General features: G+C 46.1%; 7 protein-coding genes across 7 annotated transcripts; 5 read left to right on the top strand and 2 right to left on the bottom strand.

The window, feature by feature from the left end:
• Nucleotides 1-2,368: 2,368 nt before the first annotated feature.
• AOL_s00083g270 (uncharacterized protein) lies at nucleotides 2,369-3,772 on the top strand (the record flags this gene model as incomplete). Its single annotated transcript, XM_011125449.1, has 2 exons — nucleotides 2,369-2,769; nucleotides 2,845-3,772. The coding sequence occupies 2 exons, from the start codon at nucleotides 2,369-2,371 to the stop codon at nucleotides 3,770-3,772; spliced, it is 1,329 nt and encodes a 442-aa protein (XP_011123751.1).
• Nucleotides 3,773-10,502: 6,730 nt separating this feature from the next.
• On the top strand, nucleotides 10,503-13,610 carry AOL_s00083g269 (uncharacterized protein; the record flags this gene model as incomplete). The annotated part of the gene is made up of 6 exons (XM_011125448.1): nucleotides 10,503-10,901; nucleotides 10,959-11,864; nucleotides 12,090-13,059; nucleotides 13,114-13,215; nucleotides 13,285-13,475; nucleotides 13,539-13,610. The coding sequence occupies 6 exons, from the start codon at nucleotides 10,503-10,505 to the stop codon at nucleotides 13,608-13,610; spliced, it is 2,640 nt and encodes an 879-aa protein (XP_011123750.1).
• A 2,922-nt stretch (nucleotides 13,611-16,532) lies between these two features.
• Nucleotides 16,533-17,627, bottom strand: AOL_s00083g268 (uncharacterized protein; the record flags this gene model as incomplete). The annotated part of the gene is made up of 1 exon (XM_011125447.1): nucleotides 16,533-17,627. One exon carries the CDS (start codon nucleotides 17,625-17,627, stop codon nucleotides 16,533-16,535), a length of 1,095 nt encoding a protein of 364 aa, XP_011123749.1.
• Nucleotides 17,628-18,686: 1,059 nt separating this feature from the next.
• AOL_s00083g267 (uncharacterized protein) lies at nucleotides 18,687-19,434 on the top strand (the record flags this gene model as incomplete). The annotated part of the gene is made up of 3 exons (XM_011125446.1): nucleotides 18,687-18,785; nucleotides 18,845-19,201; nucleotides 19,279-19,434. 3 exons carry the CDS (start codon nucleotides 18,687-18,689, stop codon nucleotides 19,432-19,434), a joined length of 612 nt encoding a protein of 203 aa, XP_011123748.1.
• Nucleotides 19,435-19,774: 340 nt separating this feature from the next.
• AOL_s00083g266 (uncharacterized protein) lies at nucleotides 19,775-20,362 on the bottom strand (the record flags this gene model as incomplete). The annotated part of the gene is made up of 1 exon (XM_011125445.1): nucleotides 19,775-20,362. One exon carries the CDS (start codon nucleotides 20,360-20,362, stop codon nucleotides 19,775-19,777), a length of 588 nt encoding a protein of 195 aa, XP_011123747.1.
• Nucleotides 20,363-21,147: 785 nt separating this feature from the next.
• AOL_s00083g265 (uncharacterized protein) lies at nucleotides 21,148-22,319 on the top strand (the record flags this gene model as incomplete). The annotated part of the gene is made up of 4 exons (XM_011125444.1): nucleotides 21,148-21,454; nucleotides 21,583-21,873; nucleotides 21,949-22,076; nucleotides 22,146-22,319. The coding sequence occupies 4 exons, from the start codon at nucleotides 21,148-21,150 to the stop codon at nucleotides 22,317-22,319; spliced, it is 900 nt and encodes a 299-aa protein (XP_011123746.1).
• A 1,026-nt stretch (nucleotides 22,320-23,345) lies between these two features.
• Nucleotides 23,346-24,428, top strand: AOL_s00083g264 (uncharacterized protein; the record flags this gene model as incomplete). Its single annotated transcript, XM_011125443.1, has 2 exons — nucleotides 23,346-23,629; nucleotides 23,705-24,428. 2 exons carry the CDS (start codon nucleotides 23,346-23,348, stop codon nucleotides 24,426-24,428), a joined length of 1,008 nt encoding a protein of 335 aa, XP_011123745.1.
• Between the last annotated feature and the right edge of the window lie 804 nt (nucleotides 24,429-25,232).

Here is a 25,232-nt window from a genome sequence, read left to right as displayed (position 1 = left end):
GCGTCGAAGACAGGTGCTATGTAGGTAAGGAGAATATAAACCCGGATTATCAGACGGGCCGATCAACCAGCCGCCGGAAACTCAACCACCCAAAACGCCTGAGTCAACCACATGAAGGCGAGAACATTCTAACTCGTGGGTTTTAAGGGCTTAATTAAAGCTAAGGAATCCAAATAAGACACACCATGTGCGTGTTGGATACCACATTCCTGACGGAAAAGGGAAAACCTGAAATTAATTCAGTTTTGGGAAAGGAGCAACAGGGACTGATAACCTTTGATAGAAAAGAGAGTTTGCTGGTGTGAAATGAGAATATAGATAAGGCTGTGAAATGAGAGTATAGATAAGGCTGAGGATGGATCTGCATAGCGCTAATGCGATACCTTTAGCCACGAGGAGACCAGGAGGCTCGGGCCTGCAGGACTTTGTGCTACCACATGAGGCTTTAAACAGCCAATTGATTGATTTTGACACCCGGTATATTCATATATTAGAGTGTAATATTAGATTGAGTCCATATTTACCATCACATATTTAACAGCCTCAGAACCTCCATTCCCAATTTAAGATTTGCAAAAGGTTGTGCCCCGAAGAGCCAAGACCCCGAGATCTTAAACAACCTGGGTTTTATAGCAAATGAAAGTTGACAGGTTGCAGAGCGGCATGCGTTGGATATGACACGAGCATTCATGCAAGAGTCGCAGGAATGTGTCGGTGACATAAAATGCATAAAACCTAGAGCTAATTCTTTTTTCAGCCGAAGCGGTTCCTATCATTGCTCTTTTGGACCGGATGCCTGTCAATCGATCCCAGTTTGTTGATTCGCAGTGTGCCTATATGGGTTTCCTCTCTTCTGATAACAGGATTTGTGTCTCCCGTAGCTGCAGATGCATGCCCTGCATCGGCTAGAGACATAAGTCAAGTGCTTCAGCCTCACCTGAAAAGGAAGCGATAACACATCAATAGCAAGAGGAAGTATTCATGTGTAACCTAAGCGTAAAATTATACTCTTGAAGTACCTACAAGGATATCAAAAAATTATAGTTTTGGCTTTTTTGACATCCTCACACCTTTAAGCTTTATAGACATCCATAGTGGGGGTCGAATAGGACCGACTTTTCACACACATGCACACACACACGCACACTTAGTGTGTACGCACTTTCTTGATAAGAGAACTAGAAACAACGGGAAATTGAGCGCCATGGCATTGAGCGTCCGAACAAGCGGGCGCGCGGCATCTTGCAGCAGTCCCCCCTTTTCTTCCAAATGGTACCGTTCGCCAAAGGACGGAGAAGGCTAACGACCAGAGAACCCGATATCCACCTTGAGATTAATTGATCATCGTCAAACAAAAAGGAGCCGCCGGTTTGAGTTTAGAAGAATATCATGCCGAAGACGTCGGTGAAATAGGAGGTCTCAAGGAAAGCCATGATGGAGCACACGAGCAGAACTTCCCGACGAAATTGCGTGTACAATTTAACCATTGGCTTTTTTCCCCCTTGAGTTACGCAGTATTCTTTTAGCGTATTCTTCAGAGGGCGGTGGTGAAGACACGTGGGAGCGTAAAACCTTGTTGGACGGCCTTTTTCCCACTATTCCGTCCGCCATTTCACTCCAACCCAACCCAACCAACATCAAAGCCATCTAACAATCTCGGAAATTTTATCAGCTGCACGCTCTGTTGCTCTGTTGCACAAGCCCAGGTTGGCACCGGGAATACCCCTGGCCTAGGGCCGATCCCCAACGCAATACCAGGGAAGCCCGGTGTAACCGCTCAGGGTACCCGGGGAATACCGCAACGCAACGCAACACCGTTGGTGCTGTTCTAGGCTAAAGTGCCGTTCTCTTGGCGGTCTTCAGCCATGGTCTTTTTTCGTAGCCACCTTCCCTTCTTCCTTATCCCCTGGCTGGCTTTCATTCGTTCAGTCCAGTCCAGTCCAGTTCAGACCTGCACTGTACATACCTGTTAGTTACGCCGTCGTTGGTAGTGAGTGTGATTGTTTGTTCGTTCAACATCATCGTCCAGGCCTCTACTATCTCCTTGAGCTTTCCGCGGTCACCCAATGGGTTTGATTAAGCCCATCTAGTTGATGATCTAAGTTAGGCACAACCCTCTTTCATACTTGGTGATAGTTATTTTCTACTTTATCTATTTTTAATTGCTTCAGACACAGACTTTCCTCACCTTTAACCCCGCTTCGATCCGTTTATTTTTCTAAACCCTCCCTTGTTTCTGGTGGCCTCAAGTGCGCTGGGGAAGACCGCTGTCGCCCCTACCCATCTTTTCGATCCAGCGACGTGCTTCGAGTAAACAGATACGTTCCTGGAGAGCAAAGCTTCATATCTTTTCTACATCATCACCACCATGGACCCGGACAGGTCGCAATTTTCTCCATTCGTGGATCCTATAACGCCAGTAGGGAGCGTCACTCCGTATACCTATGGTTCTGGACCGAGTTCCGACAGAGGTTCCTCATCGGCGCTTCCCAGCATACTGAGCCCTCAACAACGATATTTCCATTCACGACGGGTGCCAAAGGGAACAGTAGAGAAACCTTGGCTGGATAAGAGGGATCCGAAAGAAAAATGGGTAACAATTTTCCCATTAGTTGGGATTTTTATCGGTTTGGCGGTATCAGGGTATCTTGTGTACGATGGATACACGTCTGTCATTCAGCATAAATATTGTCCGGTTTACATGGAGGATTTTCAGAATGGCTTCAACACCGATGTTTGGACGCGAGAGGTCGAAGTCGGTGGATATGGGTAGGATCTTCCGACTCTTTGAATTTCAATTGCTTAATTCCCTGGTAGCTAATACCAGATTTCCGTTTCACATAGGAATGGTCAATTCGAATACACCACCAATACAGACGAGAACTCGTATGTTAAGGATGGGAAGCTCTATATTAAGCCAACATTACAAGATGAAAGACTCATAGTTCAGGAAAATACCATCAATCTAATCAAACAGGGGATTTGTACTTCTGACATCCCTAAGAACTGCATCACATCGACAAACAGCACCAACGGAACAATCGTCAACCCTGTCAAATCTGCACGTATCAACACCAAGAAATCGTTCAGTATAAAATACGGCCGTGTCGAGGTAAATGCCAAACTTCCACTCGGGAAATGGCTGTGGCCCGCCATTTGGATGTTACCCGTCGAGGACATCTACGGATCTTGGCCTCGCTCTGGTGAAATTGATATCATGGAAAGTCGAGGCAACGACTATCGATACCCGCAAGGCGGGAACGATATCGTTTCTTCGGCTCTTCATTGGGGCCCCGACAGTGCTCACGATGCATGGTGGATGACAAACGTCAAACATCGTGCCCTTCACACCACATACGCCTCGGGTTTCAATACTTTCGGAATCGAGTGGTCGGAAAAATATATATTCACCTATGTAAATTCTCGGTTATTGCAGGTATTATACACCAAGTTCGACCCGAAGGGTCTCTGGGAGCGAGGAAACTTTCCACTCAGCAGTGCAAATGGAACACGATACGCCAACCCGTGGGCGATGAGCAAAAGCCCAGGCGCTCCTTTTGATCAAAGGTTTTACCTTATTCTCAATGTCGCTGTCGGGGGTACCAATGGTTGGTTCGAAGACGGAGTTGATGAAAAACCCTGGGTCGACGCTAGTTCCAACGCGAAGAAGGACTTTTGGAATTCACGATATATCTGGGCAGCCGATTGGGACAAAAATGACAACCACGCCATGGTCGTGGATAGCATTAAGATGTGGCAGGAATGCGACTGATTATGCGACGTTTGGGGGTTTCTTTCTTGTTTTGATTTATCTTTTGTCTACTCTATTTTACTTTTCGAAAAAAATGCTGATGCTAATAGACGGGGATCTCAGACCCAAGTACCATATCATTCATGATTCCACCATCATATTCTTGTTCCAGAAACTTAGAGCTAGAAACCCTTGCTCCTTGAAGTTCCCTGTTACCCGTCTACTCCGGTGGGTTTGCACTGCCATGTTTCCCAAATATCCTTCCCAACGTTTCTATATATGTCTACGGGTTTAATGTTTTTTTTTCTTTTCGTTTTTCTCTTCCGGCGCCGTTTCGTTGCTTTTGCTATGCGTAGGGTTATGTATGGGTCAAGCGCTTTTAATATCACCGGGATGTTGGATTGGGTAGATTCTTAGTCATCTAGGATGTTGTTTAGCCTCTATTAGGTATTATATTGTACATTAGCAGGATACATAGTATACGGTACCCGAGCATCCGCGTGGTTTTTTAGCGTTAGGGCCGATATCCAGTCTTTCGATGAGACAGTGGGTCGTGCATTGAAGTATAATATCGAATTGCCGGTTTCTTACTATAGCTATCCAAGCTCACATAGAAGAGCTAGAAAAGCCATGTAGAACAAGGTAATACGTCTATACATAGTATGCACATGTCGGGCAAGTGGGGGGGCACGGTTACATGTCACCCTAAACCACGGACTTAAAACTTAAAGAACCTTGAACCGCTGCCAGCTAGCTGCGTGTCAATAGTTGGTTATACATACTAGCAGCTTCAGATCCAAAACCGACCTTGAGTTCTTAATAGGCCTGTAGGTGATCCACTTTCGACGTCAACTGTTGCCTCATTTTTTTCGTCCTCGCTTGGATTAGGGTGAATTAGCCACACAAGTGGAAGGCAGGAACAAGGAGGCTTGACTGGGGCCCTTGCTAGCTCTTAAAATACTGCAGCTCGAGGTATGCAGATGGAAACCGTCTTGCGCGATTTCTAAGGCTACCTCGCTCTGACTCGATATTCTACACTTTTGGCAGTGACGGGATGGTGAAAACGAGGTCCTGGAACTCTCGACTTATCAGCGCACGCACACTGCACTATCATGTTGAGGTTTTATCTCAGAGTAACGAGCAGCCAGTTCAGCCTGCAGATGAGACCGTGAGCCGTATCCACCCCACGCAAGATGTGCTGGGTGACCCCCAAATAGAAACCCGAACCAATGTTGAAATCAACATCCCAACCACTACAATCACACCAAAAGAACATTCTTTCCACTGCGTATCAGTGGGTTTTGGGTCTATCGAGCATGGGTATGATATGGGCGTATCCTGGAAACATCATCTCACCGATCTTTCAGTGCACAGCACAGTTCCGCTCGCATTGATTTTCGTTAATGTCCCCTACATTTATTATGCATGCCTGGATTTGATGGAGGGCAAACTCCACACCTCCTTCTCAATCCTTTGCTATGGGTGGATAGTACTTGCATAGAAAATTTAGAAACGTATATGAATTGTCAGAGATAATTCTCGTTCGCACTTCGGGATGGCACGTCCCATGCATGGGAGTATGCACGAGAGGTCCGACGATATCATTTACTCGCATCAAAATTCTGAGCCTTGGAGGGAGAGGCCCACCTCCAGAACAAGCTGGCTTGCAGAGGACTCAATATCAGCGACCGGGTCCTAATCTCCGCTTGCGACTTCGCAATTCGAATGACCCAAGGTATGCAAATTGAATAGAAGGCTCTTTTTTGGGGGATTCAGCTCGAGGCCAGAGCGCACATTGCATCGGAGCTCAGAAGGGCCCCCGTGATACTGTACATCTTTGCGGCTGCCCATCATTAACCATCTGTTGCACATATCCAGGCTTGAAGTTTATCGGTATTTCTAGCGAAATTAAGAGATTATCAATTGGGAAGTAATATAATATATGAATAATCCGGGATCGTTCGACGCTATCACACTGAGAGGGTTACGCCGCGGCTTCGATAATTCGACGGTCCGAGAGCCCTAGGCCCTCCGGCCTCTCTCATCGCTCCGGACATCAAGGTCTTACATATTCCTACATGTTTGTATTCCACATAAATTCAAACATCTGTCACACCAAGCCGATGGCCCACAGCTTAGCACAGGAAATCGACTGAATCATAATCAATTGCATGTTAATGTCGGTAAGGAGCTCGGCAATCAAAACACTTAGTTATGAGTTGATTTTTCTTTTCGAAGACAAATAGAAGCGAAATAGAATCCGTGACGTTGTTATACTAACTAGTAGGATCCTTTTAAGTTAGAGTGAGAGGGCGGCAAGCTGTATCCCGGTCTCCACCTGTCTTGATATCTCGTCCCTCATCTTTGACATGACAGCCGCATAGTGAGCTGGCTGATCCAGACCTTTAGGAGCATACATGTGGGTATTAGAGTGCATTGGCACCACCACGGCCGTGAATTCGGTGATAAAAGCCTTGATCCGAGGTAGGATAAGACCAGGTCCGGTAGAAAGGCAACCTCGATCGATCGTTGGATACGGGAAATACGATTGCAAATCAGTATCTCTTATCGGTATAGCTGTGATATTTTAGTCCAGACCCTCGAATCAACACATGGCGATGCATATGATGCATGTTGTTAAAAGCGCGGGACTAAAAAGGATGAGCTCGAGGTCAACCTGAGAGTTTGAGCCTTGCGGGTCCTGTTGTTACATACATTAGAGCAGAAATCGACGGAAGCGGCGAAGCCCCAGCCAAGCGAGGGCGCCAGAGCTGCAGTATCGTTTAAATTTCTTCCTCGTATGATCATTGATAATTGATTGATTCAGCACGACTAGGTATCTTTTGAAGCCATGATACAATTAATTTTTAATAACATCTGTGAGGGACTAGCTTAGCTGGTGTGATGCCCTGTCTGCACATGCACTAGCTTGAGTATTTTGCCAGCAAACATACCAGGAGTGGCCTATCGGATCACATCACAGTCACACAGGGCTTTTGTTTTCTGGTTCATTGTTTCAGTCGCAGAGAAAATCATAAAATTTTTACGCAGAATTAAAAATGAACCCACCGGATAGTGGGTTATCCAGGCCACATGAAGACAGGGCAGGAGATTTTGTGATCGCAGAAGAGCGCGAGGGGTCGAGGAACAACAGCAAGGGATCGCGGATCGCACGGGATACCCAACAGAACCTGCGAGCTCATGCGGGCGGTCACAGCCGTCATGAAGCATGAAGGTGAGTTCGAACCGTCCAGACAGGTCATCTCAGGATTTCGATGAAGACCAATCCGAACGATAGGTAATCCCAACAAAGCGGACAAGAGACGGGTGATCATCTAAGGTCCTCGGCTGGACTGGGGTAGGGCTGATATTGCATCCCAGATCAAGATATGAAGGTTTTATCATACCCGTTCCCGTTAGTGAGACCCAAGATTTCGACGTCATGTCAATTATAACATCCTGGTGACGAGCTCTCACTCACGGCATCCCGATCCCGAAACCAAGGTCAGTGCTCCTGACACCATCGAACTGATGGGGTTAATCCAGCCGCCGGGACTCTCCTTGCGAACAGGAGATCGGTGTTAGTGTGTTATGTAAAAAAATTATAATAAAATTTCGGTCGTCTTTTCGATGGGACAGGATCTATCCATTCCCACCAGACCACGCCCCATCAAGTGGTAGCCAAATTTGGAAATGAGGTCGGCAAGAGGAAATTACAGCTGCAGGAGAGCGGACGGGCTCAAATCCAAAACAAGCATAAGCGAGGTGGGCCGGGGTTTTTTGGAGGAGGCCGGACCCGCTTTCGACTTTCTTGTTTCCTTCTTAATAGATGTCCAACATCACCACGAGTCCGCAGACAGGAACAGGCAGGAGGGACTACGGGAAGCACACATATCTCTATTTCCTGTGCACATGTAGGGAGTTCTGGCTAGTGCGAAAATAGAAGCTTTATCTTTGACCCGTGGGTCGATGATAGGACATACCGCGTGCGCTGTGATGCTGAAATAAAACACCATAGGACTTATTGCTTGCACACTGAATGATACCAATGCTAAGCGGCACTGTTATCTGTTGTTGAGGGTTTAGTTTTTGGGTACGGTGAGCGATCCTTATCTGTTGGCTTCGAAATATTGCGGGTTAACGGTTGACAAAGCACATCTGTAAGTTCGTATGGAAGCCAGGGTTCAGAGACTCCAACAAGAGTATTTTCCCGATTTGCTCTGTTGGCTGTTCGATGTTGACTACATAGTAGATATCGAGCTGAATCCGTCATAGTCTTGGCGCTGTGAACAAGCGCCTCAAACCAGCCGCATATTGTAAAGGGGTATATCAGACTGAACTAAGTGGTTTTTTTCACCGGCTGTCTCCCAAGCGAGCCTGGGGGTATTGCGCATTTTTTGTCCTGAATTTTAATATAATATAATGACTGCAGTCGGAGAAATACTTCCAAACAAAAGTTGTAGGAATCTGTAACATCCACAGCGCAAATATAGCAATCGTTGGGATTGAGAATTTGCTGAACTAAGGCCACTGCCAAATATCGAAATTCAAAAAAAATTGCTTGGGAACCCCTCAAGGATGAAAAGCGTACGTTCACCATACGTGCATGAGGGCTGCCGTTGTGGCTGCCTTGGGTGGTTTCTACTTCTGCAGCGCCACGGGGACTGATCTAACCGGGGAGGTATGAAAAGGCCCTGGGCTGGCTGGACTGGCTGGGCTGGAGTTCGTAAATTAGTCCATGTATGTATTTTATCGAGGGTTCGTAGAACATTCCAGCTCATATGAATGCGTCATATTGCAACTGTTGGAGTTATTCTTATTAACGGTGATCGCTCCTTGGTGATGGACGTACTGTGTATAATCATAGGACCAAGCCAGTAAATGTTGGTGTCGACGGATCTAGCAAGCTCGATGCGGCGGAGATCTGACAATGGTAAACCGAGTTGACGGGAGGTGTGTAACAGTATTTTTAATTAATATGAAGGGACCCCTCTTGCGGACCTTTAATTCAAGGAACTAGAGACAACCCGCAGCCGCACTTCTACCCTTTTGAACTCGTGTTCGTACCTGACGATGCGCCGTCGACGGTAGGCTCTTCTTGAGAAGGTCCTGTAATTAACGACCTGACGAAATCGTCCACGCGAAAGCGGAAGTCGGTGTCAAGTCGTTAGGCTGATATCTGGTGGACAAAAAAGCACTTGTACCCCTAGTTCTCCAGTTATGTGTAGTAGGTATTAGAAAAACTGGCAGTCAAAACCCGCCTTTAGGACCTTCCCAGAAGGAACAACTGTTCGCCATCATAGGCCCCAGTTAAAGACCGTTGCGCAATTGCCTCAGGAAACGAACCAAGAAATGCAATGATACCTAGCCCCGGCTAGCTGTCATGTCATCGAGGGCTTCTAGATTATTAAAAAAAAACTACCAGAGCCTGGGATTAAACAGACATACGTGCATATGGTTGGTGGTCGACGCATACAACACAGCCAACAGTATCACTCAATTGGGTCAACCGACGGATAAAGCCTGGTTAAAAGCACCCCGCTAGTCATGGTCTGATAATAAAAATTCAGAACAGCCATTTTGTCTTCCAGAAAGAAAGAAAAGAGAAAGAACCCGAGTGCAAACGCTGGTCGAAATTATCTAGCTTTGTGAAACGTATTTGCGTATTTAACAGCAGGGAAGGGAAAAAAAAACTCAGAAAATACCGACTCACCAGGAGCCTTGCATCCTGATCGTTGTTCGTGTCAACGAGAGGAAAAATCCAGAAATCTATTTTTATTTCTGGCTGAGGAATAACAGGAAGAGTCTTTTGTGAAGCGGTTACGATATGCTGGCTGGCTCAAACCCTTGACTGTTGGGGATAGCCCTGGGGCCCGGAACCGGGGACATCTCGGGAGGCCCTTTGGCACTAATCTCCCCTATCTTTCGCCAAGCCCAGCGTTTGCTTCACGGGTCAAGTTGTTCCTGACGACTCCCCTGTCTCCATTCGAGCTTTTCGTTTTCTTTTTCCATGGTGTTTTTGTCCATTGCGCGCCGGCTGAGTCCCTTGGGCATCTGAAGGCATTGCTTTTTCGGCTTTCATTCAATTTACCTTGCATGCACTTTCTCGAACTTTTTCCATGGGGGGCTAATCTGGATGTTCTCCTTAGCTTGCATGACCCCTAAACCCTGCTAGTCCCTTGGGCGCTGCGCATATGGGAGGAACATAATGGGCGAGAGACACGTCCATGTGTGGTCCGGCGAAAGTTGTCGTTGGAGTCCTGACCCAAGCCAGTGTTCACCAACTCCATCTGGGATCGTTCAGGTTAAACCATATCTCCCTGGTCTGCCCTCTTTCCTCTTTCCTTCGTTTCTTTCTTGCCTTCTCGCCATCAGCCTTTCCTTAGACTTTTTGCTCTCCAGCTTTCGGAGATATCAACTAGCATGCCCTCTCCTCTCTCTCGTTTGTAGTTGAGTCGCAGTTAGTTGATATACCTTGAGATTCCCTTTGATTACTATCCCTCAGGCGACCCGTCCTGGCCGATTGTATTCCAAAGTGTCTCCGCCATTCGCTCCGTAGAACGACCCGCCACTTCATCCACCCCACCATTCGTTACGACTATTTTGTTTTTTGTCTTGTTTTCACTCTCGCCTAGGTCGTAATTGCAGCATCAATTGAGGGAGGAATCACGATAATCTTGGGGCGGTTTTAGGAGGAACGACGTTTCTCAAATCAAGAGCAGCAGGGTTTCCCGTTATAGCTGCCACCAGAATGGGTCTCAAAAACTACTTCAAGGCCCCTCCAGCGGCCAATGCGAGTGCACCGGAGGGCTCGTCCCCCCCACAATCTGAGAAAGGACCAACGATGACACCAGCTGTTGGTGGTAGCCTCGAGATGCCAGGCTTACGGAGCCCGTCCCGTGTGTCCTCGTCGAGAAGCTCACTCAATAGCCCTGGTTCCTCCCGCTCTTCCGCGTTAATCGAGGATATTAAGCACGAAGTCATGGCCAACTACCTCTTCCAACAGCAATGCTCCCAGATGTGGGTAGGGGACGTGACCGGTGAGGCGGAAGGAGTGGTCCTTCGCAAGCATAGAAACAACTATATGGCTTGTCCTCCGGAACTAGGAAGAAGCCCATTTGCTGCAGCTTGTGCGGCAATGAACGTCCAGGTTAGCAAAGCCGTGTAGTGGTAATGGTCGTCAAAATTTGCTAACTTTCCCCACTAGGTCGCCATGACTGTAAACTCCCGTGTCATAAAAACATTTCTCCAATGGTCGCCGGATGCTCTCGACGTACCCTTGATGAACGGCCTGCGTATCCAGATCCTACCAACAATAGACGACCTCCCACGAGCTAAAAAGCATCAGTTTGCCGCATTCATTGCACATGAGCAGATCTTGGTTGTTTGGGATGACGATGCGCTCCATATTGTGCAAAGAGCTAAGTCGATAGAGAGCGAGCTCATGGAGCTGGTTTGGAGGACACACGAAGACATCGAAGCCGATGAGAAAAAAGACCCCAACCACATCCATGTTGAGGGGTTAGATGAGGAAAGTGGTGAGATTACACTCGAGAGCAGGCCGACCCATTTGATGAACACTGTCTTGGTTTCGCTCACCCTCATCTTGGTCATCGTTACCCTCGGTGCTGGGTACCGTCAGCTCGCCGTTGAAATTGCTGTTGATGGCGATTTCACAAGACTGGCGTTTTTGGCGCTTACCCCTGTGCAGATCTTCCTAACACTCTTCTTCGGGCAAGTTATTGTTGGTTGTATCGCTCAGGTTTTTGGGCCTGTCCGACAATTGTCCATCAACTCTAAGTTTTACTCTGCAAAGCCCCCGGTCCGAATCAGAACGCCGGTTCTACCGCATGTTACTATCCAGTGTCCAGTTTATAAGGAGGGCCTTCACGCCGTCATTGCTCCAACCATCAAATCGATCAAACAAGCCATATCGACATACGAACTACAGGGCGGCTCTGCCAATATTTTCATCAACGATGACGGACTCCAACTTATTGAAGAGGAGGACAGACAGGCTAGAATAGAATTCTATGCTGATAACAATATCGGCTGGGTTGCTCGTCCTAAACATGGCGAAAACGGTTTCCTGCGACGAGGAAAATTCAAGAAGGTAGGTTTAAATTCGTTTAAATCCTTGTTGTTTGATTCGATTTTCTGGCCGTAGAAGGGCGACCGAGAATACATTCGTTTGGGAGAGTGGCGAAGTACGGTTGATGAATGAGGAGAAGGGTCTGAAAACAGGATAAAGGGAAATGTTGGGTTTTATTGCGTCGACGGCCGCTATTTTCTGATTAGTATATTCAGTAAGCTCACGTGGCCAACACTTTTGATATAGGCATCAAATATGAACTTCGCCCTCATGATCTCCTGCAAAGTCGAAGAAAGATTGGCTGCTATCGAACGTACCGAAGACTGGACACAACATGACGAGGCTCAGGCATACGAAGAAGCCCTTAAGGAAGTCGTCACAACCGATGGCCGTGCATGGGCCGATGGAAATATTCGAGTTGGAGACTACATCATTCTTATCGACTCCGACACCCGTGTTCCATCAGACTGTCTTCTGGATGCGGTTAGTGAGCTCGAACGGTCACCGGAAGTCGGAATTATGCAATACTCCTCTGGCGTCATGCAAGTTGTCCACAACTACTTTGAAAACGGCATTACTTTCTTCACAAACCTGATCTACACTGCTATCAGATACACGGTCTCCAACGGTGATGTTGCGCCCTTTGTTGGCCACAATGCCATCCTCCGCTGGTCAGCTGTCCAACAAGTTTCTTACATGGATGAGGATGGCTATGAAAAATTCTGGTCCGAGTCCCATGTGTCTGAAGATTTCGACATGTCGCTTCGATTACAAGTCAATGGTTACACAATTCGCTTGGCGGCATACACCGGGGACGGTTTCCAAGAAGGTGTGTCGCTTACAGTCTACGATGAACTGGCCCGTTGGGAAAAGTACGCCTATGGTTGTAACGAACTACTCTTCCATCCCATTCGCTTCTGGCTCATCCGTGGACCTTTCACCCCACTGTTCCGTCGCTTTTTGTTCTCTAATATCCGTATGACTTCGAAAATCACCATTATCTCTTACATCGGGACATACTACGCCATCGGAGCTGCATGGATCATGACAACTGCCAATTACTTCGCCATCGGATGGTTCAACGGTTATCTAGATAAATACTATATTGACTCGTGGCGAGTGTGGTTCTCTATCGTCATCGTCTTTAACGGCCTTGGAAATATCGCCCTTGCCGTTATGAGGTACCGTATTGGCGAGAGGACCTTTCTCTGGGCTTGTAAGTCCCCTAAACACATAGGCTAGCTATATATAACAGCTAACAGGATCATAGTGTTCGAAAATTTCAAATGGGTTCCAATGCTTGCACTCTTCCTTGGTGGCCTCTCTTTACACGTCTCTCAGGCTCTCCTTGCCCATATGTTTGAGATTGATAGTAAGTTTTATCTATCTTATTATTCTAGTCCTGTATCGATAGTGTTAACACCAATTTTTTTTATTTTAGTGACATGGGGTGCCACTGGTAAGGAAGTTGAATACTCGAATTTCTTCATCGAAGTACCGAAGGTCTTAAAACGATTCAAGTGGAGCATGATCTTTGCTCTTCTTGCTATTGCTGGGGTGATTATTCTAGCTGTTGCTCCTTTCGTGCCTTATTCGTACCGAATCAAAGACTTCACACCAATTCTTCCAATGGTAAATTGACTTCGACTCCATAATAGTTACAAACTTAATCGCTAACCACATTCTTCATCTTAGTGCACTGTAGCAGTCTCTCATCTGCTATTCCCACTCGCCCTCAACCCGGCGCTGATGACCTTTTCTTTCTAAAAGCGGCATATGGTTCGACTCATTTACATCTTTTCGGTATTGCTTTTTTTCCTTTTTCGTTCATGATACCACACACCCACTTGCTATCGGAATTGGCGAGTTTTCTTTATGTCGGGATATAAACTGGTCTTCTTTACGGGTCTCTTTGCGCCTTCATCTATTCAGCCCACTTTTATATGTGTTGGCAGGCTTCCGGAGTTTGTTGTTTTTGTGTTATTTTCAGCGTTTAGTCGCCCTCTTTCCTCCTTCTCCGTTCCAAAGCCTCCTTTGGCGATCGGTCCGTCCCAGAGCGCAACATAATCTTAATTCTCTAACATATTGTAACCGCCCCTTACATTGGTATACGTTGACCAGAAGTGGTGGAATGGGCCTCTTGGAGAGGCGGGATTATTTGACTAACAGACGGCTCTCCTGCTACTAGCGGTCGAGAATTAACGACAATATTATTATTATCATTATTATTTATTCACCCCTATCTTACAGTCTTCTGTATACCAATCTTGTATTTACATTCAGACCATCTCAAAAAAGAATACACATAGATCATTTTTCTGAATCCATCAAGATGTTTTATCGCGTTTTTATTTACTTTATTTTATTTTATTTTATTTTATTTATTTACCCCGTGGGGGGCTTCGGTTTTGGCCATCCTGACATCCAAGTCGCTTGACACGAAGTCTGAATTTATGCGGCGCAGAACTTGCATGAGGGGCCTGCTTCAATTTCTTGGCATCCAGCCCACCCGGCCCTTGAGACTCGAACTCTAAGGTGAATTGGCTTCCTGTTTCATCGCGAAGTTGAAGAACAACCCGGGATCTCTTTTGCCGCCTAAAATTAGCATGAAATTGGTTGCAGTGCATAGCCCTAGGTTAGCTATGAGAATGTGTAAAGTCCGTTGGGTATCGAGGGAGGCTCACTGTTCCTAGCTAGCTAGATTGTGGGGCTCGATCGATTTCGTTAACGTTATGTTAAACATAATCCCCTGAATAATTGACTAACAGGATAGAAGATTGGATTCAAAGTTGAGGGAAAGGCGAGCTTATGACGCAAAGCCTAAAAACTGTAACTTCACCTATACGAAACGTTCGCTGACATCGATTTAGTGTACTGTGGATGTATTTACCTCCAAGGCACCCGAGCGGACTAGCACTTACGGGGCGGACATATTGTTTGAAATTCAATGAAGCTGGTCCGAGTTATCCGAAGGAGAGATTGTCTCCGTGGCATGGTTGATACATCTTCTGTACAAGTTTCTCCAGAGATGGAAGAATTCTCGCTGGGCCATAAACGTGGGCTCCACTGACTCGACAAGGGGTATACTATTTGCCGGCATTTCTGAGCCTAACTAGCTTCGTAAGGTCTTATCGAGTCCCATCGATGCCCTATCATTTTAGCCATTCAAGCGGCCCCAGTTGCCCCATAGTCACTAAATAACCTATTGATGGACTTATAACTCTCATATCACACCATTTTGTTTCGGTACAAGTCCTTGGTATGGAGGAACTGGAGAGGACAAGGGTTTTCGTGATATTGGCGGCGGGTTGTCAAGACATTAGCTCCCGAGCCCCGGTGCGCCATGCCACGCTGCCTTAATTCAATGAGCTAGTTGGCTAAACGTTAATACTCGCTGGTGGGTCTGGCGTGCGTCTGCAGTAGCACCGTCCAAGAAAGCCTACGTATGATGATTTGCCGTGGCACAGGGTACATTCAACTGCGGTACCAGTATATTGACATCGGGACCGTTGTACATGTATACAATTATATGCTATATGACAGAAACTTTCTATTCAACAGGTTAACGTTGTGGATCAATTTGACATGGTCTTACCAAATACCTACTATGTAAGTACTTAAGTAGGTAGTTATTCGAATCTTACAACATTCGGATAACCTCCCTGACTCCCCGAGTCGTTGGACGCTGGTAGCGATGCTGTTCCAGTGGTACCGCATACCTGTTGGTTGGATCCTGCACAGCTGACAATTCGCACAAGCTCATCTGCACGATGTATCTTGGACGTCGCGTCGTACGAAACATTGAGTTTTTCCTCTTATCAGTTGATTTAACTACCCGGTCGATCGAGTTTCTCTCATCCGTTACCTGTCATTGAAATCTGCCTGGTACGTTGGAGAACTAGCTAGGATCACACATCCAACAAAAAAGTGACACTAGTTCTGCATATATTCGTATAGAGGTGTACTAATAGACGTACAGTATCCAGATACCGCATTGTGTATGTAATATTCGGTTATTCCGAACTCAATTGCGTGATCCAACGTTCGTAAACAACGAACGTTGACTTTTAAACTGGGCATCTAGATATCAATGTAGCTATCGATATATATATCCTTGTACATGCGCACATACTTTGATGAATCCAACGGTCATTGTAGCTAGGTATTACTCGAAATTGGCAATAACAAAGCTTTGCGGAAAGAAGGGATTTTCAGTAGGTGCGCGAAATCGAAGGCCCCCGCAGACGAGAACGGTCCAGCCACCCAAATATCTCACTCTATCTCTTAAGCTCTTGGCCTGGCTGATGATACGGTTGGTTAATGTTACTTGTGCGTCGCCTTGCACGCACCTGGTGTTACACCAGCCAGATAATTATCTTTACAGGGCTATTTAGCTATAGCCAGGGTAGGTATAACTTGATAGCTGTTGCTTAAATAACAGTGCTTGAAGTGCTTTTACGTCACTAGCCAAATTAAGCCAAGGAATTGATATAAAAATTCATATGCCTTATACATTTAACTATATATTAGGTTTGTGTATGCATTCAATTAAATAGATATCTAATATATTAAGGGAATATAACAGAGTAAAATGCTGAACCGAGATACATGTTCAGTGTGAGGGTTTATCTGAAATCCAGACCTGCAAAATAGGTCTATGTCGCACGATAGAGCTCGGGGTCCCAGGACCTACGGACAATACTCTGTCCAATCGTCGAGAATAAGATGCTTTATCAAGGTTGAAAAGCCCTGCGCACCATTATCCGGTGAACATATTTCTGCAACTGTCATCTTGCTTTCATCCGGGTATTCAAGGTGAAAGACTGGGGAATTATACTCGAGGAATGCACGATAAGGACCACATTCGTCGTAGGCTACACAAGACTCTTGAACACAAAAATCCATATATTCTACCACATCGTCGACTATGGCACCTCCATTCTTCAGTCCTATGGCCATTCCACGGCCATGTGCTTCATCGGCCATGAACTTAAGGAAAGAAATAGCATCGTCTTCGGTGAGATTGAAACCGGTGGGGTTCTGGTACCCATTGATATTGTCTGGGTCAACAGCGTCACACCCTTTGGACTGTGCGAGGGCGATCCGATTCGACACAATGTTGCGGACATTTTCGCTATTCGTGTCTAGCCACCATTCTCCTTCCCAGCCGTCCATAGCTTCGCCGTAATCCTTCCTGGTAAAGTTCTTCGCATCTGACCGCCAGTCTTCGTACGAGCCGGCGGAAAAATAGCAAATAATTTTGTAACCCTTCAATTTGAGACTTGCAATAAATGAAAGTGAGTTGTCGAATAGATCAATGTCGTAGGCAGCGACATTTTCGTCGGTATTGTTAGGCGGGCGAATGAGGGTTATCTGCCAGGTTTCCCCAGCCGTTGGCTGCCAGTGGGATGCAGTTCCAGTTTGTGAGGGTCTGACTTTGTATGTTTCCGTAACAGTTTTGACCCCGCCCGAACGAGTGGAACTGCTCAAACCGGTAGTGCCTAAACTGGTACCACCTAGACTAGTGCTCATCGTGCCTGACTTATCTCTTCCATCAGTAGCATTATCTGCGGTATTATCAGAACCATCATCGTTCGATCGCCTAGTTAAACCGACTCCGAGCCCGACTCCGAGCCCGATCAGTACTAGCAGAATGAGAGCCCCAAGTACCCAGAAACAAGTTCGGTTGCGCTTTAACTTCGCCAGAGGTCCACCTGACGCGCTTGCCACTGATCCCTTCTTCACAACTCCACTTGAAGTAGTTATCGCGATATCCCTTGCCATCCTCCTCCTGGAATCTTGATCCCAAATGTGAGATATCAATGACTCCGAATGCGTTGTCAAGTTGTATTTTAATCCTTGGGCTCTATTGCAGGAACGATATGCACTTATGCAATTAAGGAAGCCTTGGTCGAATCGAACTTGGCTCTTCAGAGCGAGCTTTGCTAATTATTTAAAGTACGTGCTTAAGCCTTTATAGTGTGGGGTCTAAGACACAGTCAGGTACAATAAAGGGTCCAAAGCCTTGTAATCTTGAATAGCGGTTTTGCAAGGTGGTGTGGTAGTGGCCGTCGCAGAAGCTTCCCTTGACCCGTGTTCAGTTAAAATCTCCAATCTTGCCGGAAACGGTATTTAAATCTTGTCGTTTGTGAGGTCTCTTGGACCATGTTCGGCGAAACAAAACGAAGATCCGGTCGAAGACGACGATGCCCTTTAAAAGGCCATGTTGGTATAGCCTTTTGGACTCTAGGCTTTGAACCAACAGGTTGGAGTCAGCGATCGAAGAAATGAGCACCCGAGTTTGCGTTTGAGTAAATAAGCACTATTACGCGATGGAAACGCCTCGCTGCATTGCGACGACGAATTTGCAACCCTTTGTCGCAAGTGCCGGGATCTAGGGCTGAGATGGAGTGAATGCTACTCTGCCATTTACAGGCCACGAGGGTCAATGGCGGCGAGACTTATAGCCATCTCAACGCCTGAACCTATACCGACGATTATTTGAGAAGTTCTCATGATATATCTTCAATTCGAATCAAGAACTGATCCGCAGGCAATGTGTTGGAGTTGTGGTGTTTGACACAGCCTGTTCCGGTTACGAGGAGCCTGTGCTTAGCTTGGACAGACCAGACTGTCTTCAACTTCAACCACAATCCCATTGCCAATTCGTTTCCTGCATCGTAGCGGCTCGGCTCACTCGCATAACTTTTTCTTCCCAGAGATCAGGCGCACCATTCAAATTCTCGGACCGACGCGGCTGTGTAGAGCCATTCTCGATCGTGGCGTAGAACTAAATATTATCATCCACCTGTCTCAGTAGCACAATATTTATCACGCCGAGAAATGGCGATACCTCCCATTGTAATTGCCGCGATTCAGGCTTCGTTCTTATCTGGACTTTCGAACTTCCTCGCCCAGGTACTAGCTGCTTGGAAAGCGAATGTATGTTCGATTCAGTTAAATGAAATGTAATAGTCTTATGCTAATGTCGAGCTTTACAGCGACCTTTCGAGCTTGCCGTTGCTCCCATTCTGCGTTTCTTCATATTCACTCTGATCACTACTCCTCCTAATTACAAATGGCAAGCCTTCTTGGAACGAACTTTCCCTACCTACCCTTCAGATTCGCGCCGGGACCTCAAGAAAACCGATGATATTGCCCTGAAAGAGAAGGCACCTTCGTCACCGCTGTCACCTGGTGTTGCCCACCATGAACCGAGGCTTAAGAAGAGCAACATTGCCCGAAAACTATTGCTAGACCAGTGCTGCGGTGGTCCTATCAACACTGCTCTCTTTATCATTGGCATGGGGCTTCTCAATGGTAACCCCTGGGAACAAGTGCAATGGAACCTTGCGAAGGTAATTAGCTCCACAACTTTTCCAAATCCCATTACGTAATATAGGCTTTAGTATCTAATCCGATGGTTTTTTTTTAGGACTTCTGGAGATTTCAACTGGCTGGTTGGAAGCTCTGGCCGCTTGTTGCCCTTATATCATTCAGCGTTGTGCCATTCGAGCGACGGGTCTTGTTTGGAAGCTTTGTTTCTCTAGGATGGACTATCTATCTCAGTCTGTTGATCGGAGAAGTCTAACGATGGAGTTTGGCATTTAAGACAATGACTTCCCACGAAGTTACGAACGATAGAGCGGCTTAGGAAGGGTTTGTAATGTATATACTAATGATACCATTGCAGGTTTGGCTTCTCAGCTTGTTACTTCTGAGTTTATCTTTTCTCTGTTAGATTACAGCATGGCTTATTAAACGTCCCTGTTAGAAATACGGCCTCGAGACTATAAAAAAATATAAAAAATGTATAAAATAAAAGAAGAAGAAAGATCTTGGGAACTGTTCGTCTACCAAATGAATCCCTAAACCGACTCCCAAAGAATAAGCAGCCAGAGAAACTTCCACAAATCAACGCGAATGGCTCCTTATTCAAGTTTATGGTTTCCCTTCCACCAGCTACTGTTACCGCTACCGCCAGTCCTCTCGCAAGCGGTCTTGAGCTCTTTCATAAATGAATTCCGAAGATCCTCCTCAATTGCCAAAACGTCCCTCTGAGCTCTGAGATCTGTCCGCAGGCTCTTCCAACTAGCCTCGTATGTCTTCTTCAGCTCTAGCATCCGCCTCTCGTTCTTCGCCGGGTTTTTCCTCAAGACAGCTAATCTTTTTTCAAGAGACCCTTGTTGAGCATGCATCGTCAGGAAAATGTCATTGATAGCGGTGTATATCGAGGCGGTATGGTTATCTAGCTTCGCAATTCGCTCGAGCAAGTCATTGATGTTCTGAAGACGCCTACGTTCTAGGCTAACGTGTGATCGACCTGAGTTTTCCATCACCGTCCGGACATTCTGGTATATGGGGCGTAATGACCATGATCTCGGGGAACGCAAAATCCCTCGTAGATATCGCTGTCGTGGCTGGAGAAATTCTTTAAGGTCGAGTTTGCCATCGTTCATCATATGCGCCAGTTCGAAGTCGTCGAAGATTGGGAACGGAGAATTGCCTGTGATGTCCATTTCACATTGGCGGCAGTGCTATCGATATTGACAGACGAAATGGTGGAAGTTCCACATGCTCTATGTCCACACGAACTGCTAGTGATCCAGATTTATAAGTGGCTGGTGAATCTAAGTTTGTAGCATGTAGATGCTCTGGGCCCGGCGGTCCTAGCTTTAACCTTCAAGGTTAAACGTATTAATCACTTAGGTAATACTTATATAGAAAGTTTGGAGTGGTGATCTGTATCCAAAGCGCTCTTTTGAGACAGTTCGACATATATCGTATAACGGAAAGCGTACACTATAGCTATAGCTATGTACGTATGCATACTAAGTAGTCACGTTGACGAATGATTCCACGAAGCGAAACTATAAAATCGAATTTAGACAATATCCCGGCCTATAGTATCGTACCCACCTGGCCAGAGATGCATACGAGGCTCTGCGGATATGATTGAGACTTGTTCGGATCCAGCTGCAGCCATGGAGTCGCCTTTCTGGGGTAACTGATCATGACCTCCAAACCTAAATTTACCACACCACAAGGTTCCATAACAACGCGCCGAGCGTGAACAGAAGGCTGCGATAATTCAACTTCAAAGACTTGATCGTGTTGCTGGTTTACAGGACCAGGCTTGATTAAAACACGACATCTCAGCCGACAGCATCATCGTTTTCGTAGCCAGCATTGGCCTGGAAACACCTAGCATCACCATACACCTTAGCCTAGTTACTACAAGACTCGTGCGCGGTCAAGGGCAGCTCGCCTACGCTTTGCTATCCCAACACCCGGCACCCCCAAAATGCCATCACTCAAAGGAATCACCTGCAGCATCGATATTGATGGTGTCCGCGCCGAAGAGTTTGGTACTGAAGTCGAGGGCTCGACAGTCACTTGCAGTATCGTTTCGCAGGATGATAAGCCATTCAGTTTCAACTTTGATTTCAGTAAATCGACTGCGGAACGGCATGATTTTTCGATATACGCCGACGGGAGTATTATCAAAAATGTTACTACAACGCATACAACTGAGGTAGTAAGAAAATCAGGTCTGATCGTCAATGGTCTCTTGGAGAGGCGGGAGATGAGATTCTCAAAACTTGAGACGAGTAAGTTGCGCTAGTTCAAATAATTTGCTAGCTACTGACTAAGATATGAATCGTGGCTCGTATGAGAGGCTACGGTGACGAGATAACCTTGTAATATGCTAATTTTCTGGAATTTTAAAACTGCCTAGTTGACCAGAAGTTAGATGAAATGGAAACACGGGCAAATGTTTTGCAAAATATAGGCACCCTCAAAGTAAAGATCCACCGAGCAGAAAAACGAGCAACCAAAGGCAGGGGAAGCGATCATGACGAACTGAGTATCAAGGACGTCCACGAAAAGTCCCTGAAAGGGAGAGCAGTTTCTCATAGGACGTCACTTGGGGCCGCTGATTACCAACCGCCATCCTCTCTCAAAACTAAACGATTAGATCCTAGCGACCGTCCATATGTCGTATTTACTTTCCGCTATGCGAAGAAATGTATTTTGCCCAGAATTTACCTCTTTCCCCAAACTTTTATTGAGACTACGGCGCTAACTTCAATACCATCATTAGCATACCTACAGAGCGAAGGTCTGATCCCCCGTTCACCGTCCCCTGAGCTTTCAATTAGGGGTGGGGATAGGCAAACCATCGACGAAATGTCGCCTGAAGCGCTCCGTCGCGAGCTGCTTCGATACAGAGTAGGGATAAAAGGCTACATCATGGAATGAAACTGAATCAAAAGCTAATTGATTCTTATCAATTGTTAGGCACGAGATAAGGATGAAAAGAAGGCTATAAAACGAGAGCGAGCTTCATCCATGGCAACAAGGAACCCGGCGGCGGATAGTGGCAGCGACGATGACGAGGTCGTTTTTCAATCAGAACGCAGTCTGAAGAAACAAAAGGTCACTGAGGTGATTGATCTGCTTTCCGACGACTAAAAATCCTTGCCCTCACCACTGTCTGGCATATTGTGCAAGGATATCCGTAAACTTTATATGGTTTCCATGATTATTTCCATTTTTGCGATGCGATTGATATGATTAGGCATTGAGATAAAGCGATTACGGTCGGGGCTGAATAATCCTTGTTTTAGACTAGTCTTTCAGTGGTGCCTCGATCTTTATTTTTTTCACTCGATGGTTTGGCGTTATTTTGGGCAATGCGACATTAATTTTAGGTAAAGCCATGTCGTGTATTTCAATGCAACGGCTTATTTGCGAAGTCTGGTTTGAGACAATTGTCTTTATTACATTATTGAAGGAGGCATTTTTTGATCTTGGAAGCATGTAATTTGCAAGCCGCAGATTGTTGTCGACTTATAGTAGAGCCTGGTCCATAATACCCACTTGGCAATTGGTATATAGAGGCCTGATATGCAATCGATTTACAACTACGCGCTGTACGATGTATCATTCAGCCTCTAGCCTGGAATGATCAGTGAGCTAGCTAAATATGTACACCGACCATACTAGTATACTCGACTGTATAACAATACAGTTGCGAGTTAATCACCCGCCCACGAATAAATTTCCACTATAGTACTAGGAATGAACTTCCGGTCGCCTTACAACAGCGAGGGCCAACCTTACCGTCTAGGATATTAATTTAATACTTGAAATGTTAGTTCCTGCATTGTGACACAGTCTCGGAATCTAACTCGTAGACCTAATTATAAATGCTACCGTTCGCTCGGAATAGGTGGTGTCTGCAGAGCTAATATAGCGAGCTGTAACGGCTCTAATGTGGTATTTTGCGTGTTGTCGCTGCTTCACGTTAAGGCGAGCTTCGTAGTGTATCAGGCCTGGCCAGCATCTTCGATCCCCCCGATATCCCAACGTTAACCAGCTAGAGTTCACACGGAGCCCCTAGGCTTGGCCTACCTCTTTTATTTTTAAATTTTAGTTGTGAATATCCGCCTTTCAGATTTTGTTAGTTCCAACATCTTCTCAGCAAAACTCGATAATATGCAGTGCAAGTTCGGTCGGGATATAATGGCCTCGTTACCCGTTCCTTCAACTATCTCGCGAGCTGAATTCCAGACGATTCTATCACGATACTCTTCAGTCCTCAAAGCTGTTTCAAATAATAAACCAAAAGCGAAGAGCAATGATTCGCAGACGCTAGAAGAGATTGATGACTGGAGAGATGGACTTTCGGACTCCGCTAGCCAAGCGAAAACTGCGAAGGGTGGTTCCAGAGAACAAAATCTGAACGCGTCCCAGGTGAAGGATATAGTACTTTGGAAATTGTATGTCGAACCAGGGGGAATACATCGACAACGAAACCCTTGCTATTATATCATTAACATGTGATTGCACTATAGAAAACGAGGGAAATTCCGTCCAACAATTCTACCACTGGTGAACTCAAACCCGGCCAAGGAGCTCGAGTCAACTGTAAATGAAGCTCTTAACATGTCACTTCCCGGCAAGGTTACTTCAGATGGAACAGACGATGACGACGACGACGCCCTGGCACAGGTATCTTCTATGATGAAGGTGCTGATCAAGCTCAAGGGTATTGGACCAGCTACAGCAACAGCAATCTTATCCTCTGTGTTTCCTAAAACTATCCCAATGTTTTCAGACGAAGCTTTCCGATGGATAATGATGGACAAACCGGGTACTTCTACGGGGTGGGACAGAAATATTGCATATAATGCAAAAGAGTATTCAGAGTTTTTCAAAAGGGTCAGAAGACTCTGTCGAAAGTTTGCATCTGAAGACGAAGTGGTCAATGCAGGAAGCGTTGAGAAGGTGGGATGGGTGCTTGGCCAGGAAGCTGCTCTAGGGATAACCCATCGAAACAAAGAAACACCAACAAAGCCCTCGAGACGAAAAGAGACCGAGGAAGGGTCTAAGGAGGGTGTTGTCAAACAAGAACCAAAGCAGGACAACATATTGTCTTCCAACGGCGAACTGTCAAAGTCTGTTACCGACGGCTTGGAGACGATCGGTAGTCTGAGTAAGACAAGTGCGAAAAGGAAGCCCATTTCAGCTGAGATCTCGCCCCCTCTTCGCCGAAGCAAACGAAACAAGGAAGCATAAGTTCAGCTCGGAGTATTCTTTAAAATGTGTCTGCACGTGGAATCATGATGGTGCGCAATCTTCTTTAAAATGTGATGGCAATCGCGCTATATGACTATGTTGTGCTCCCGCGATCTGTTGAAGATGAAAAAAATAAATTGCATGAGGTTGAATCCTTGATCCCAGAATTTGTCACCGTCCGTGACCCGGCCGCTTGGCGAAATTGTCGGAAGCAGTAGTGAAGCATGCTGTGTTGGTATGTGAGATTCTTGATTTTGAAACAACGGCTTTTTATGAAATACGATATGAGCGTCTTGAATACGATATCTGAAATTGAAAGCAACGGTTCTTGTAAATATTTTAAAAAGATAGCCCGCTATTGCTGCTGGCGAAGATCATCGGCATGAATCGGAGCTGCACTTGAACGAAAAACGAGTGAGAATGGGGGTTGCCTTGGAGGATTATCGATACACAGATGCACGACTTACGGGTGCCTGTGGAGGGCACATTCTGCAGACGAGAATTCACAACGGCTTCGTCATCCAATTAGGCGACAGAATAGGCTACCCCCGCCGCTCATCAGAACCTAAAATCGAAACGGGCTATGGGAACGTCTACCGCAAACCTCTGAACAAAGATGTACGCTAAACTTGAGATCGAGCCAACGTGGAAAAATCCAAAAACCAAAGGATCAAATTACGATTACGATTACATACAATACCGACATCCCGACACACAAGCCAAACAACAGTGCAGTGGCAGTGTTCTTGCCTACCTGTCTCGTCCCGCTCGCTGCGCGAGCAGGGTGTCTAGTTCACTAGCACC

Source organism: Orbilia oligospora (genome assembly GCF_000225545.1).
Source record: "Orbilia oligospora ATCC 24927 unplaced genomic scaffold scaffold00083, whole genome shotgun sequence".
Taxonomy (NCBI): domain Eukaryota; kingdom Fungi; phylum Ascomycota; class Orbiliomycetes; order Orbiliales; family Orbiliaceae; genus Orbilia; species Orbilia oligospora.
This window is presented reverse-complemented; position numbering and strand designations above follow the sequence as displayed.